The 12997-nt window shown below is 50.0% G+C and overlaps 1 protein-coding gene across 6 annotated transcripts in view; it reads left to right on the forward strand.

Annotated features, from left to right (window-relative positions):
* Positions 1–12652, forward strand: part of NINL (ninein like) — a 72643-nt gene extending 59991 nt beyond the window's left edge. For all 6 annotated transcript variants that reach the window (XM_053578529.1, XM_053578531.1, XM_053578528.1 and 3 more), the window contains 5 exons: positions 2566–2670; positions 4267–4336; positions 6400–6558; positions 8012–8125; positions 11794–12652. In XM_053578529.1, the coding sequence (XP_053434504.1) occupies positions 2566–2670; positions 4267–4336; positions 6400–6558; positions 8012–8125; positions 11794–11985 (640 nt within the window). In that variant the 3' untranslated portion in view covers positions 11986–12652. The remainder of the gene's footprint in view (positions 1–2565; positions 2671–4266; positions 4337–6399; positions 6559–8011; positions 8126–11793) is intronic.
* Positions 12653–12997: the final 345 nt, after the last annotated feature.

A 12997-nucleotide genomic window follows, 5' to 3' on the forward strand; every position in this document is an offset into this window, starting at 1 on the left:
GGTTCAATAGATCCTCCTGCCTCAACCTCCCCAGTAGTTGGGAGTACAGGCGCCCATCATCAGACCTGGATAGTTTTTCTATTTTCAGTAGAGACAGGGTCTTGCTCTTGCTCAGGCTGGTCTCAAACTCTTGACCTCAAAGGATCCTCCTGCCTCAGCCTCCCAGAGTGCTGGGATCCCAAGTGTGGTCACCACACCCAGCCAGAAACTTTTTTTTTTGACAGATGATCACAGGTGGTAGTTTTGTTCTGTCTGGACAACAGGCTAGAACAACAGCGAACTGTGTTTCTTGTGTCCACTAGTTTTAACAGCCCTGATCTTTGCTCTTCTGTTCTATGGGATGACCCATCAGATATGAATGGGACTTCATCCATATTGACAGTTTGGGACAGCTCAAACTTGTAAGTCTTTCATTCAAAGATTGATAACATAAAAATGAAATTCTAACACTTGATTATCAGGCTGCTGAATGTTTGGGGGCAACTTTTGTTCCTGTTCTCCAGCCAGAATTTCTCCCTTCATAAAGTGAAAGCACCGTTCAGGTGTCCTGAGACACCATGAGGTCTTTTTCCCCTGCCACCTTCACCCTCTTCTGGTATCATCTTGGTCAGATCTGAGATCCCAGCTGGAAGCTGCTCCAGACTCAGCTGTTCCCCTCCTGCCCCACCTCTGCCCACTTCGGAGCTTTCCTGAGTTGTTGCCTTCTGTCAGGGCATCCAGAGACGCTTTTCTTCCTGACTGACGGCCAGGTCTCTCTGTCACCGTGTCACTCAGACTGATGGCCAGGTCTCTCTGTCACCGCGTGACTCAGACTGACGGCCAGGTCTCTCTGTCACCACGTCACTCAGACCGATTCTTCTGCCTTTATCCCCACTGTGAAGGACCCTGGGATTGCATTGGGCCCTGGTTATCCGGGATAATCTGTCTAAAATCAAGTAACTAGCAGCCTGACTCCCCCTGGGAGGTGATGGAACACATTCACAGACTCTGAGGATTGGGATGTGGATAACTTCTAAAGGCTGCTTTTGTGCCCACTGTAGAGGTCATCTGACTTTTGTCCTCTGGCTAATTTAAGGTCTTCATTATCTTTGGTTTTTCATTAGCATCTCTTTCTAACTTTAGTCAAGTGTTGTATAGACACATGAGAAAAATCTGTATCTGTCAAAGGCCAGGCCTGGTGACTCAGCCCTGTAATCCCAGCACTCTGGGAGGATGTGGTGGGTGGATGGCTTGAGCTCAGGAGTTCAAGACCAGCCTGAGCAAGAGCGAGAGCCTGTCTCCTTTTCTAAATAGAAAATAACTATCTGGGCATTATGGCAGGTGCCTATAGTCCCAGCTACTCAGGAGGCTGAGGCAAGAGGATTGCTTGAGCCCATGAGTTTGAGGTTGCAGTGAGCTGTGATAACACCACAGCACTCTACCCAGGGCAACAGAGTGAGATTCTATCTCAAGAAAAAGAAAAAAGATTTGCCACTATACTCTAGCCCAGGCAACAGAACAAGACCATAGCTCAAAAAATAAATAAAGTCGGGCGGCACCTGTGGCTCAGTGAGCAGGGCGCCGGCCCCATATGCCGGGGGTGGCGGGTTCAAACCCAGCCCTAGCCAAACTGCAACAAAAAATAGCTGGGCGTTGTGGAGGGCGCCTGTAGTCCCAGCTACTCGGGAGGCTGAGGCAGGAGAATCGCTTAAGCCCAGGAGTTGGAGGTTGCTGTGAGCTGTGTGATGCCATGGCACTCTACCGAGGGCAATAAAGTGAAACTCTGTCTCTACAAAAAAAAAAAATAATAAAGTCTTTACAGTTAGACGAACCCATGTTAACCACCAGAACACAAAGTCCCCCAGAGCATCCACTGTCCAGACTTCTAGCAATGTAAATACTAATCTGGTTTATTCATGTACCTGTATAGATTGATAGTGTCACTACCTAAGCAGAGACTCTCAGAGTTGTCAGAAAACAAAGACGGCCCCAGGTGTGCTTGGGTCTGTAGCGGCTACTCACTCTTGCTTTTCCTCGGGAGGATCCACCTGGCATCAGGTGTCTCCTCCATAAATTCACTTCCCTGAGTGTCTCTTCCTAGGGCTGACCTCAGATTGTAGGACAGATGGAACTCCCACTAAAGAGAAAAATGTATCCCATGTATTTTGGCCTTTGCCTTTCTCGTGTTTCTAGGTTCACGTGGAGCTCACTGAGAGGACAAATGTCCTTCACTCTGCCCGAGAGCTCAGGCCCAGTTTGGCTTTAGTATATACCCAGTACATACCCAGTATGTGCATGTGTCCACATAGGGATGTCCCAACGGTCAGCGTAAACAATGAAACCGAGGTTCTGAGTGTGTTAGTGAGTTGATGGTCTCTCGGCTTTGTTTTCTGTGGCTTGACTCTTGGGAGGTGCAGAAGGTTAACACTGGTTAGAGGGGGAGGGAAGGGAAGAATGCCCTGTGCCTCCTCCAGGGGAGGGAAGTGGGCAGCAGGATCTCCAGGACCCCGCTGCAGAGCCAGGCTCTGCCCTTCATGTGGCTGCCAGCTCTGCGAGTGCTCACCAGCTTCTCAATTTTTCATGCAGAGTCGAAGTTCATCGGCTTTCCGAAGAAAACACTTTGTTGAAAAATGATCTGGGAAGGCTCCAGCAGGAGCTTGAAGCTGCAGAGGGTACAAATGATGCACAGAGGTGAGGCGATGGGTATGCCTTAGCATCCCGTGCAGGCCTCCAGGACACCCGCAGTGTACTGGCTATGGGGGTTTAGAAGGTGTTGTGTAAAGTGGGAAATGTTTGCAGATCAGACCCACATTCCAGAAAACCACGGTAGGTGAGCCTTGTAGACTCCCAGACAGACTGGACGGGCAAGGTGGGCAGCACCTTGACTTCCAAGCTCCTGAGCCTCAAAAGCCCAGGCAGAGCATGTGCAAACACAGCATGGTTGTGCTGCGGAAACAGAGGCAAGAAGCCAGTTTGTCCTCTTCTCTTTTTTCTTTCCTTTTTTTGAGACCATGTCGCACTCTGTCACCCAGGCTAGAGTACAGTGGTGTCATCATAGCTCACAGCAACCTCAGATGCCTGGGCTTGGGCAATCCTCCTGACTCAGCCCCTGGAGTAGCTGGGACTACAGGTGTCCACCACTGTGCCTAGCTAATTTTTCTTTTTTTTCTTTTCTTAGAGACAAGGTTCTCATTCTTGCTTAGGCTGGTCTCGAACTCCTGACCTCAACTCCTAACTCCTTCTTGTTAGGGGTTAGAGGTTCTTTGGGGCTCTCCTGGCAGGTAGAGCCTGTTGATCTTGTCCTGATAACAGTTTTAGCTCCCGTTTTCTCCAAGGTTCAGAGCTGAGGAAGAGAGAGGGGCAGACACCTGAGCTCTGAGGTAGGAGAGGAGCTGGGACCCCAGTCAGGTGAGAGGCAGGCGCAGGGCAGGAAGAGAATGGGTGTTGGGAGACGGGATTTCTGCCGTCACTGCTGCAGCCACATCCAGTTTCTTTGGCCTTTACCCCGCTAACCGTGACTTTCACGATGAGCGTAGCTCTAAAATGCTGAGTGTTTTTCTAACATGGCAGCACTGTGATGATCAGCAGATGGAATCCAGAGCATTTAACAAGTGATTACTCATATCACAACTACCTGGAAATTTAATGATTTTCCTTTAGAAACCTTTTTTTCTTGAGTTTGCTGCAAGACCCATGGACAACAGCCATCCACAGGGGTCAGGCTGTTTCCGTGTTTGTCTGTGCTGCTGGGTATGAATAGTTATATGTTGTACAAAGTAAGTATTAATGTGTGTGATTGAGGAACGTCACAGGGATGCTTATTCTCACAGTACCGGCAGTGGGACTGGGCCCAGTGGCTCCTGTCTGTCACCCCAGTACTGTCTCTACATAAATTAGAGAAATTAGCTGGGCATGGTTGCAAGGGCCTAAAGTCCCAGCTACTCAGAGGCTGAGGCAGGAGGAATACTGGACCCAGGGGTTTAAGTTGCTGTGAGCTGTGATGGGCAACAGAGTGAGAGTCTCTCTTAAAGAAAAGTCTGGCTGTGTATGACCTGAAAATCAAACAGCTTCGCATTCATAGCTTCGCTGTGTTTTGAGATCAGGGCTGGCTCCCTGTTGCCATTGGCTGGGGCAGCAGCAGTGCAGTGACAGGTCCATGAAGTGGCCGCGTCATGCCCGGTGCAGCTGCCACCGTCTGCACTGTGGCCCCTGGTGGCACACTGGGTGGTGGCCAGGGAACAAGAGCCTAGTTGGTTAGAAGTGTTATTAATTTTGCTTCTTCAACAGGAGGGAGATTGAGGATTTGAAGAAAGACAAGGAAAAGGCCTGCTATGACGTGGAGGAGCTCAGCAGACAGGTCGAGTATCATCAGTGCCTGGCATGAAATCAGTGCCCGCTGCCCTTTTTCATTATTTGGAGACAATTTCACATTTACAAAAATGAAATAGATGACTTTTTCCTGAAAGGTTTGAGAGTGAGTTGCTGACCAGCCCCCACCAAAATCAGAAACCTACCACATCCACAAAGACGCTCCCCTGGCCGGGATTGCCAGTGGTCCTGAGAGCGTCCCCATCACATGTGACGTTTCACCCGCTTTTGTCAGCCTTGGTTTCTAGGGCACAAGAGCACAAGTGGGTGGTTGTAGGAAGCCCTCCATTTCAGTGTGTCTGACGTTTCCTGGGGAGGGAGACTCAGAAATGATGCTGTGTCCTCAGCTCACCCTTCCAGGGTCGCAGGAACTTGCCCCGTTGTTCACACTGAAGTCGGTCACTCGGTGAAGGGGAGGTTGCCAGGTTTCTCCACAGTAAGGCCACTTTTCTCTTTGTGATTAATGAGTATTTTATGGGGAGAGACTTTGAGATTTACAAATATCCTCCTTTTATCAAACTCTCACCTACAAGTTGAAGCAGCCTTGTGTTTCTTGGTGGAGTCAGTTCCTGCTATGAAGGGGACCAGGTGGTGACTAGTCCCTGGGCTCATCACATTTAGTGGTCGGCATTCTCTCAAGAGGAAGAACTTTTTGTCCCCATTTGTTTATCGGATCTTTACGTTACTATCACTGGTTCCGTTTTTGTGCAATGAATTGTAATATTCTACCTTCAGATTTATTTTGATCCTTATGTCGTCCCAGATTTTGCCGATGGGAACCCCTTCTGGGTGGCTTCCAAGTCCCTTGGACAGGTCCTTATCATTATCTGAACACTTCCTTACTTTCTGATCCCCCAAGATGTTCCCGGTTCATCTGATACTTCCCCTGCCCCAGCCCTGGAAGTAGCCATTTCTCCCAGGAGCTCTTGGTTGCTGTTGTGTAGGAGCGTCTTCAGAGACCAGACGTGCCTCTCGAGCACTCTGCACAGTGCTCTCAGTGGGTGCCGCTGGCAAGTGTGCGTGTTCATATACATACGTGTGCACGCGTGCGTACAGGCTCAAGTATATTCATTTATACCTCATTTACATGCATTCTACTGAGGGTGACATAATACATAATGAGTCTCTCTGTGCTGAAAACCACAAATTCCAACCCATGTCTGCATCTCTCCCACCCAGCATTACTGGTGTAATTCTACTTTTCTGCATTTCTGTATCCTATCTCATTTCTCCTGCAAGGAGAGGCCTGGTTGCCCCATCTTGGTGTGCTTCCTTTCTGTTGGATCAGCCTCTCCTTGCCCCTCGTGTAGGGCCCTTCTGACCCACAGATGCTTCTCCAGTAGGCCCCACTCACTGAATTATAAGGGAACAGACATGCAAGCCAAGCATGTCATCCTTGTTCATTTCTTTTATTAAAATTCTTATTGGTAATATATATATATAGAGAGAGAGAGAGACAGAGTCTCACTTTGTCGCCCTTGGAAGAATGCCATGGTGTCATACTGCTCACAGCCACCTCTAACTCCTGGGCTTAGGCGATTCTCTTACCTCAGCCTCCCGAGTAGCTGGGACTACAGGCACCCACCACAACGCCCGGCTATTTTTTGTTGCAGTTTGGCCAGGGCAGGGTTTGAACCTGCCACCCTCGGTATATGGGGCCGGCACCTTACCACTGAGCCACACACACTGCCCAACCCGAAGGATCTTAATTAAACTGCTGGTTTAAAAACATTTTTTAGCTGGGTGCGGTGGTTCACGCCTGTAATCCTAACACTCTGGGAGGCTGAGGCAGGTGAATTGACAGGTTTGAGACCAGCCTGAGCAAAAGCGAGACCTCATCTCTTAAAAAACAGCTGGGCATTGTGTCTGCGTCTATAGTCCCAGCTACTCGGGAGGCTAAGACAAGAAAATCGCTTGAGCCCAAGAGTTTGAGGTTATTATGAGCTGTGATGCCATGGCGCTCTACCAAGGGCAATAAAGTGAGACTCTGTCTCAAAAGAAAAACAAAAAACATTTTCTTAGGTCTATGTTTTAATTTTTTTTTTGCTTTAGAGTCAGAAATACAAGGATCAGTTGTCCCAGCTCAACCACAGAGTCCGTCAGCTGGGAGAGGAAGCTTCTACCCAACAGGCCCAGCAGGAGGAGAACCACCTCACCATCCAGCTGTTAACACAGAGCCTGGAGGAGGCAGAGTGCTGGGGGCAGCAGCAGGTGGGTGTGCCCCAGCTCCATCGGGGACCTGAGGGGGAAGAGAGAAAGGCATGGTCTGGGAGGCAGCTGAAACAGATTAGGATGAGTCCTGGGGAGCCCCAAGGGAGGCGCCTCTCAGCTGGACAATGAGGTTCCCACACAGGCCCTGCAGAAGCCAGCAGCCTGAGCAGCATTTGCTGTTCTTTTTTTTTTTTTTTTGCAGTTTTTGGCTAGGGCTGGATTTGAACCTGCCAACTCCGGTATATGGGGCCAGTGCCCTACTCCTTGAGCCACAAGCACTTCCCCCTGAGCGGCATTTGCATATCCATAGTCTAGAAGGAACAGAATGGCCTTAAATGCTGGTGACCAAGGAGCAAATTGGTACAACCTTCCTGGAGGCCAGTTTGGCAAAATATATATTAAAACCGTAAGAATATCCCTATGAGCTCAGCGCCCGTAGCTCAGTGGGTAGGACACTGGCCACATACTCTGAGGCAGGTGGGTTCGAACCTGGCTCGGGCCTGCCAAACAACAATGACAACTACAACAACAACAACAGAAAATAGCTGGGCATAGTAGTCCTAGCTACTTGGGAGGCTGAAGCAAGAGAATTGCTTAAGCCCAAGAGTTGGAGGTTGCTGTGAGCTGTGACACCATGGCATTCTACCGAGGGTGACATAATACATAATGAGAGTCTGTCTCAAAAATAAATAAATAAGGGCGGCGCCTGTGGCTCAGTCGGTAAGGCGCTGGCCCCATATACCGAGGGTGGCGGGTTCAAACCCGGCCCCGGCTGAACTGCAACCAAAAAATAGCTGGGTGTTGTGGCGGGCACCTGTAGTCCCAGCTACTCGGGAGGCTGAGGCAAGAGAATCACTTAAGCCCAGGAGTTGGAGGTTGCTGTGAGCTGTGTGATGCCACGGCACTCTACCGAGGGCCATAAAGTGAGACTCTGTCTCTACAAAAAAAAAAATAAATAAAAAAAAAAAATAAATAAATAAATAGAATATCCCTATGCTTTGACTGCCTAATTCTGTTATGGAGATTTAATCTAAGAGCATTAAAGAAAGAGTTAGCTGGAGCATTTTCATTGCTATGCTTTTTATAATAGCACAACTTTTGGACTCAGCTTGAGTCAGCAGCAGGGGAGGAATGAGTCAGTAAATCACGGTGCAGCCTTAAAATCCATGTTTTCAGATTAGTGTCATGGGAAACGCTTGGGCCATGATGAGGAGGCAGGCACAGCAAGGACACTGCCCGTACTTTCTGGCACCATCCCCGGGCTGGACGTGCATGCGGAGATGGGCAGAGGGATTATCGCAGGAGGTCGGGGAGGCCTTGGCTGGTGGCATCCTGGGGGATTTAGAGTTTGTCATTATTTCTTTTCTGTAGTTTTCTGAAGTTTATGCATCAATTGCATATCAGACTGCTAAGATTTTTCTTATACTTGTGAAATTAACTTTTTTAAAAACAGAGTAACAAAATCCAAAAACTTGAAGTTGAACTTGAATGTGTGAATCAAGAATGTCAGAGCCTGAGACTGTCCCAGGCAGAGCTGACCAGGACCCTTGAAGAACATCAAGACCAGGTGGGTGTGAGGGCGGCTGAGGTGCCAGGTCCAGTCCTGGCCTGGGTAGTGTCACTGGGACACCAGCCGAGCACCGACCAGCCCAGAGAGGCGGTTGGTCCACCCCTGGAGACAGCTCACCAGGCCCAGAACCAGAGTTGCCCTAGCCCAGAGAAGGTCCTGTGGAGAGCTGTGGCTCAGTTCACTCACCAGGGAAGGAAGGCAGTGGGCTCAAGGCCACGAGGGTGGGAAGATGCTAGGCTGACAGGCTCTGTGCCAGGCATGCAGTGACACAGTGAGCTCCACACACTTCCACTAGGGTGGCCACTGTCCTGCCCATGGTTCAGAAGAGGAATGCTCTAGGGGGCCACAGACCAGGGTGGGCGGGGAAGGTACAGCTGAGAGCCCCAGCCAGAGCCTTTGTAGGGAACAAACAGCGTGCGGCTGCATCATAGGCCAGAACCTGCATCCTAGTTCTGTGTGACAGCGCAGCAAGCCCCACCTAGGGGCCCTTCCATGATCATCCTTCTGGATCCATGGGCTTGCTGGGCTCAGCCAGGCCCTTCTCCCCTGGGGCCCCTGGGCAGCTGCAGGCTCAGCTGGTTTCACGCTGAGGTGGGTCTCTCATGTGGTTGGCCGTGGCCCTGGCTGGTGTCTCAGAGCCCTGTGGACTGGACCCCCCAGATGGCCTCCCTGTCACACAGAGTGCTTATAGCCCAGCCAGTGAGGCCTTGAGCAGTATGACAGATGCTGCAGGGCTTGTAGGGCCTCGCCTGGGAATTCCGTGACACCCACCCACCTTGGCCAGCTTGGCCAGGCTGGGATGAAGGGCATGGGCCTGGGACAGTGTTCTGTTCAGTGGATACTTATGGATGTGTCTAGAAGGAGGCCATGGCTAATATGAACTGATAGGGCGCAGTTGGGCAAGGCCTGTCATCATGCTCTATAGGCCAAGGTCAGGAGGTTTGGGTTTTTTATTTTATTATTTTTTTTGAGACAGAGTCTCACTATGTCACCCTTGGTAGAGTGCCATGGCATCACAGCTCACAGCAACCTCAAACTCTTGGGCTTAAGCAGTTCTCTTGCCTCAGTCTCCCAAGTAGCTGAGACGATAGGGGTCCGCCACAATACCCGGCTATTTTTTGTTGCAGTTGCCATTGTTGTTTAGCTGTCCCGGGCCGGGTTTGAACCCACCACCATTGGTGTATGTGGCTGGCCCCCTCACCACTGTGCTACGGGCACCGAGCCAAGGGTTGGGGTTTTTTTAAATGCAGTTTCTGTTTGTTTGGGGGTTTTTTTTGTAGAAACAGAGTCTCACTTTATCACCCTCAGTAGAGTGCCATGGCGTCACACAGCTCACAGCCACCTCCAGCTCCTGGGCTTAGGTGATTCTCTTTCCTGAGTAGCTGGGACTACAGGCGCACGCCACAACGCCCAGCTATTTTTTGTTATTGTTGTTGCAGTTTGGCCAGGGCCAGGTTTGAACCTGCCACCCTCGGTATATGGGACCAGCTCCCTACTCACTGAGCCACAGGTGCCAACCTAAAGTGCAGTTTGAAGCCATTGGAAGATTCAATTAAGACCGTGACGTCATCTATAGTTTAAAAGTAACTTGAGGGCCAGGCACAGTGGCTCACACACCTAGTACTCTGGGAAGCCAAGGAAGGTGGATCACTTGAGCTCAGAAGTTCGACACCAGCCTGAGCAAGAACGAGACCCCATCTCTTAAAAATAGCCAGGCATTGTGACAGGCACCTATAGTCCCAGCTACTCAGGAGGCTGAGGCAAAAGGATGGCTTGAGCCCAAGAGTTTATGAGGTTGCTGTGAGTTATTAGGCCACAGCCTTCTACTGGGCTCATCAAAGTGAGACTGTCTCAAAAAATAAATAAAAGTAGCTGGGGCTGCTCTAAGGAGCAAAGCAACAGAAGGAGGCCTGTAAAGCTTGTGGTCTGACCACGGGGTATGGACTGAGGTGGTTCAGCAGGGCACTGGGGTGGGGACAGCATGGGCAGCGTCAGGAAGCACAGGCCTGGACACACACCACGGCTGCAGCAGAGTTATGTCCAGTGCTAGGAGCTGAGAGAAATGTGAAAGCCTGGGATTTTATTCCATAGTTATTCAGTAGGGTTTGGTGAATCTGAGGGATCTGGAGCTGAGCCCGAAGTGGATAAGACATTTGTAGAAGGCTCCCATCCTTCTTCTGGGCCCCGTGTGGCCTCTTGCTGTCCCAGCTGCTGGGGACTCTGGCTGACCTGTCCTCACAGTCACTTGTTTACACACCATTTGTCCCTCTTGCTGGGCAGCACCGTGATTCTGGTTAATCCTGTGGCTCTGCACATCTTCCCTGGCACGGGAAGCCTCTGCCCTCCATCCTCCATACCCCCAGCTCCTCTGAACTCCCCTAGTTATGAACTTGCTGCTGATGTCACTGAAAACCAGAAGCCCCCCAAGAGAACCTGCTTGTGGCCCTCCTGCAGCCTGGGACCCCAGCCCCTCCCCTCCCCTGGGGCCCTTGCTGTCACCATCTCACAAACCCTGAGAGCTCCTGGCCCCCCAGTTCCCTACTGCTCTTCACAGAAACACTCTTGGAAAAGCGGTTTGCACCCCCTCACCTGTGGCCCTTCCATTGTTCTAGCTGCTAGCTCAGGTCCAAACCCTCGGGGTCAAAGCTCACCACCCCCCATGTCCACATCTCATCTATATTCCCACCTTCAAAGTGGACAAACCCCACCCTTCCCACCCCCCACCTCCCACCTCCCACCTCCGTGCACGCAGCCTGGCTTCTCGCCCCTGCCCTAATTTGTCCTGATGTAGGAGCAATAGTGGCCCTCTTAAAACTTGGCAGAGGTCCTGGCCCTCCTCCACCTAGAAATGTCATCTTCCCATGTCCCTCCATAAGAGGCAGCGTTTGTGCACTGGTCTCTGAAGTTCTACCAGGTCTAGTTACTTCCCCTTGACCTCTACCTCCTGCAGCCATGGAGGGTCACCCTGAGCATGTGCCCTTCTTTGCCTGAGACAGGCGTAGCCACTAGGCTCCTCCCTTTGGTAATTCAGATCTCTGTTCACCTAGCCAAAATGGGAAACCCCCGCTGTCCCCTGCTGCATGTTCTCACACTTGGCTGTGTTTTTCCTCTGCCTCCTGGCATTGAAATGTGTTGTTTCCAGGGCAGGGGGCGCATGGGGGGGCACACAGGAGCCACCCACTGAGTGAGTGGGCACAGCATGGACCTGGGAAGCCCTGGGTGGGACCCCCAACTGCAGGGGCTGGGACTGGAGTGGCTTCCTGTCCCCACCACTGCAGTCCGTGTGGCCTGCCTCACACCAGGCTGTGAGGGCAGGTGCAGTGCGTCTTGGGTGACATCACTGCCAGCAGAGCAATTGTACAGGACTCAGATGTTTTCCATACCCTTGACAATTTCATTAATTTATATTGTACTTATTAAGAGGGCCTTCTGAGGTCTAAAGGCTTCATTTCGTGGCACAAATCCACCCAAAATTTTCTCTACAACTCAGCAAATCCTTTATTTTCTCCCCCATGCCAGAGTTAACAAAAGTTGTCATTATGTCCAGGATTTTGTCAGATCTGTAAGAATCCAAAACTATGGTTTACCAGACATGGATAAAGGCAGGCTGGAGTGTAGCATTTCCACACCAGACTCACATTGTGTGTGGCTTCCTCCCTGTCCAGTTTGAAAAGAACAGGAGGTCCAGCCTGCTGCTCAAAGAGCTCTACGTGGAGAACGCTCACCTGGCCAAGGCACTCCAGGTCACCGAAGAGAAGCAACGAGGTGCTGAGAAGAAAAGCCGCATCCTGGAAGAAAAAGTCCACGCTCTCAACAAACTCATCAGTAAGATGGCTCCTGCAGCCCTGTCTGTGTAGACGCTTGTTCTCCTAGGAGAGCACCCTTGGCCACGTGAAGATTATGAATTCTTTGGTCAGTCCCTGCTCATTTAGTGAATACCTACTGTGCGTCAGATGATGGGGAAACACGTTACAAAAGACAATGTTTTTTTATTAGCAGTCCTGAGTAACTTCCCATTGTAAAATTCTCAACTTTTCTGCTCACTGGAAGATAGATTTGGGGGGCTGTCAGCAAAGAACAGCTAAGAAGTGGTTAATGAAACACTTCCATGTCACACTTCCAACTGGGGTTGTGCAGATTACAATGCAAAGTCAGGCTCTGCAGTTGCTAATTCTCTGCTCTGCTGTGGGCGTAGACCCCTAGGACTCTCACTGGGGCTCTGTACACATCACTTGCTGTGAATTGTCAACCCAGAACAAAGGGAAGCCCCTTCTACAGGGACGGGCTCCCCCGGGGGACATCCTGACCAGGCTTATCGTCTGTGGACTCAGGGATGATGGTGTTTTTATTGTGAATGCGATTTTTTTCTCATTGAAATATCATCACACTGGAAATTGTACTATATGTAAAAACCCAAAAGGATAGTTTTATATATGAAATACACATAACTTATGGCTATATGGTTTATTGGAAAGTAGTACTGTAACATGAAGAGTCACTTGCTATAAATTTTTTCTATTAAGATTGATTTGTTACTTGTTTCTTTGTTTATTTGAGACAGGGCCTTGCTCCATTGCCCAGGCTCAGAGTGCAGCAGCATTATCCTGCCAGCCCCCTGAGGAGCTGGGACTACAGGTGTGACACCATACCTAGCTAGGAGAAAACCTTAAGAGTTAATATCATATTCAATGGTGAAAGACAAAATGCTTTCCTTCTAAAATCAGGACAGTATAGAGGTGTCTTGTATGAACACTTTAACTCAGAACCTCTACTAGAGATTCTAATCAACACAATCAAGCAAGAAAAAGAGATCAAAGACATCAGATTTTAAAAAAAAGGAGTAAAAACTTGTTATTCATGGAAAACATG

The sequence above is a fragment of the Nycticebus coucang genome, chromosome 24 (assembly GCF_027406575.1).
Source record: "Nycticebus coucang isolate mNycCou1 chromosome 24, mNycCou1.pri, whole genome shotgun sequence".
Lineage (NCBI taxonomy): Eukaryota > Metazoa > Chordata > Mammalia > Primates > Lorisidae > Nycticebus > Nycticebus coucang.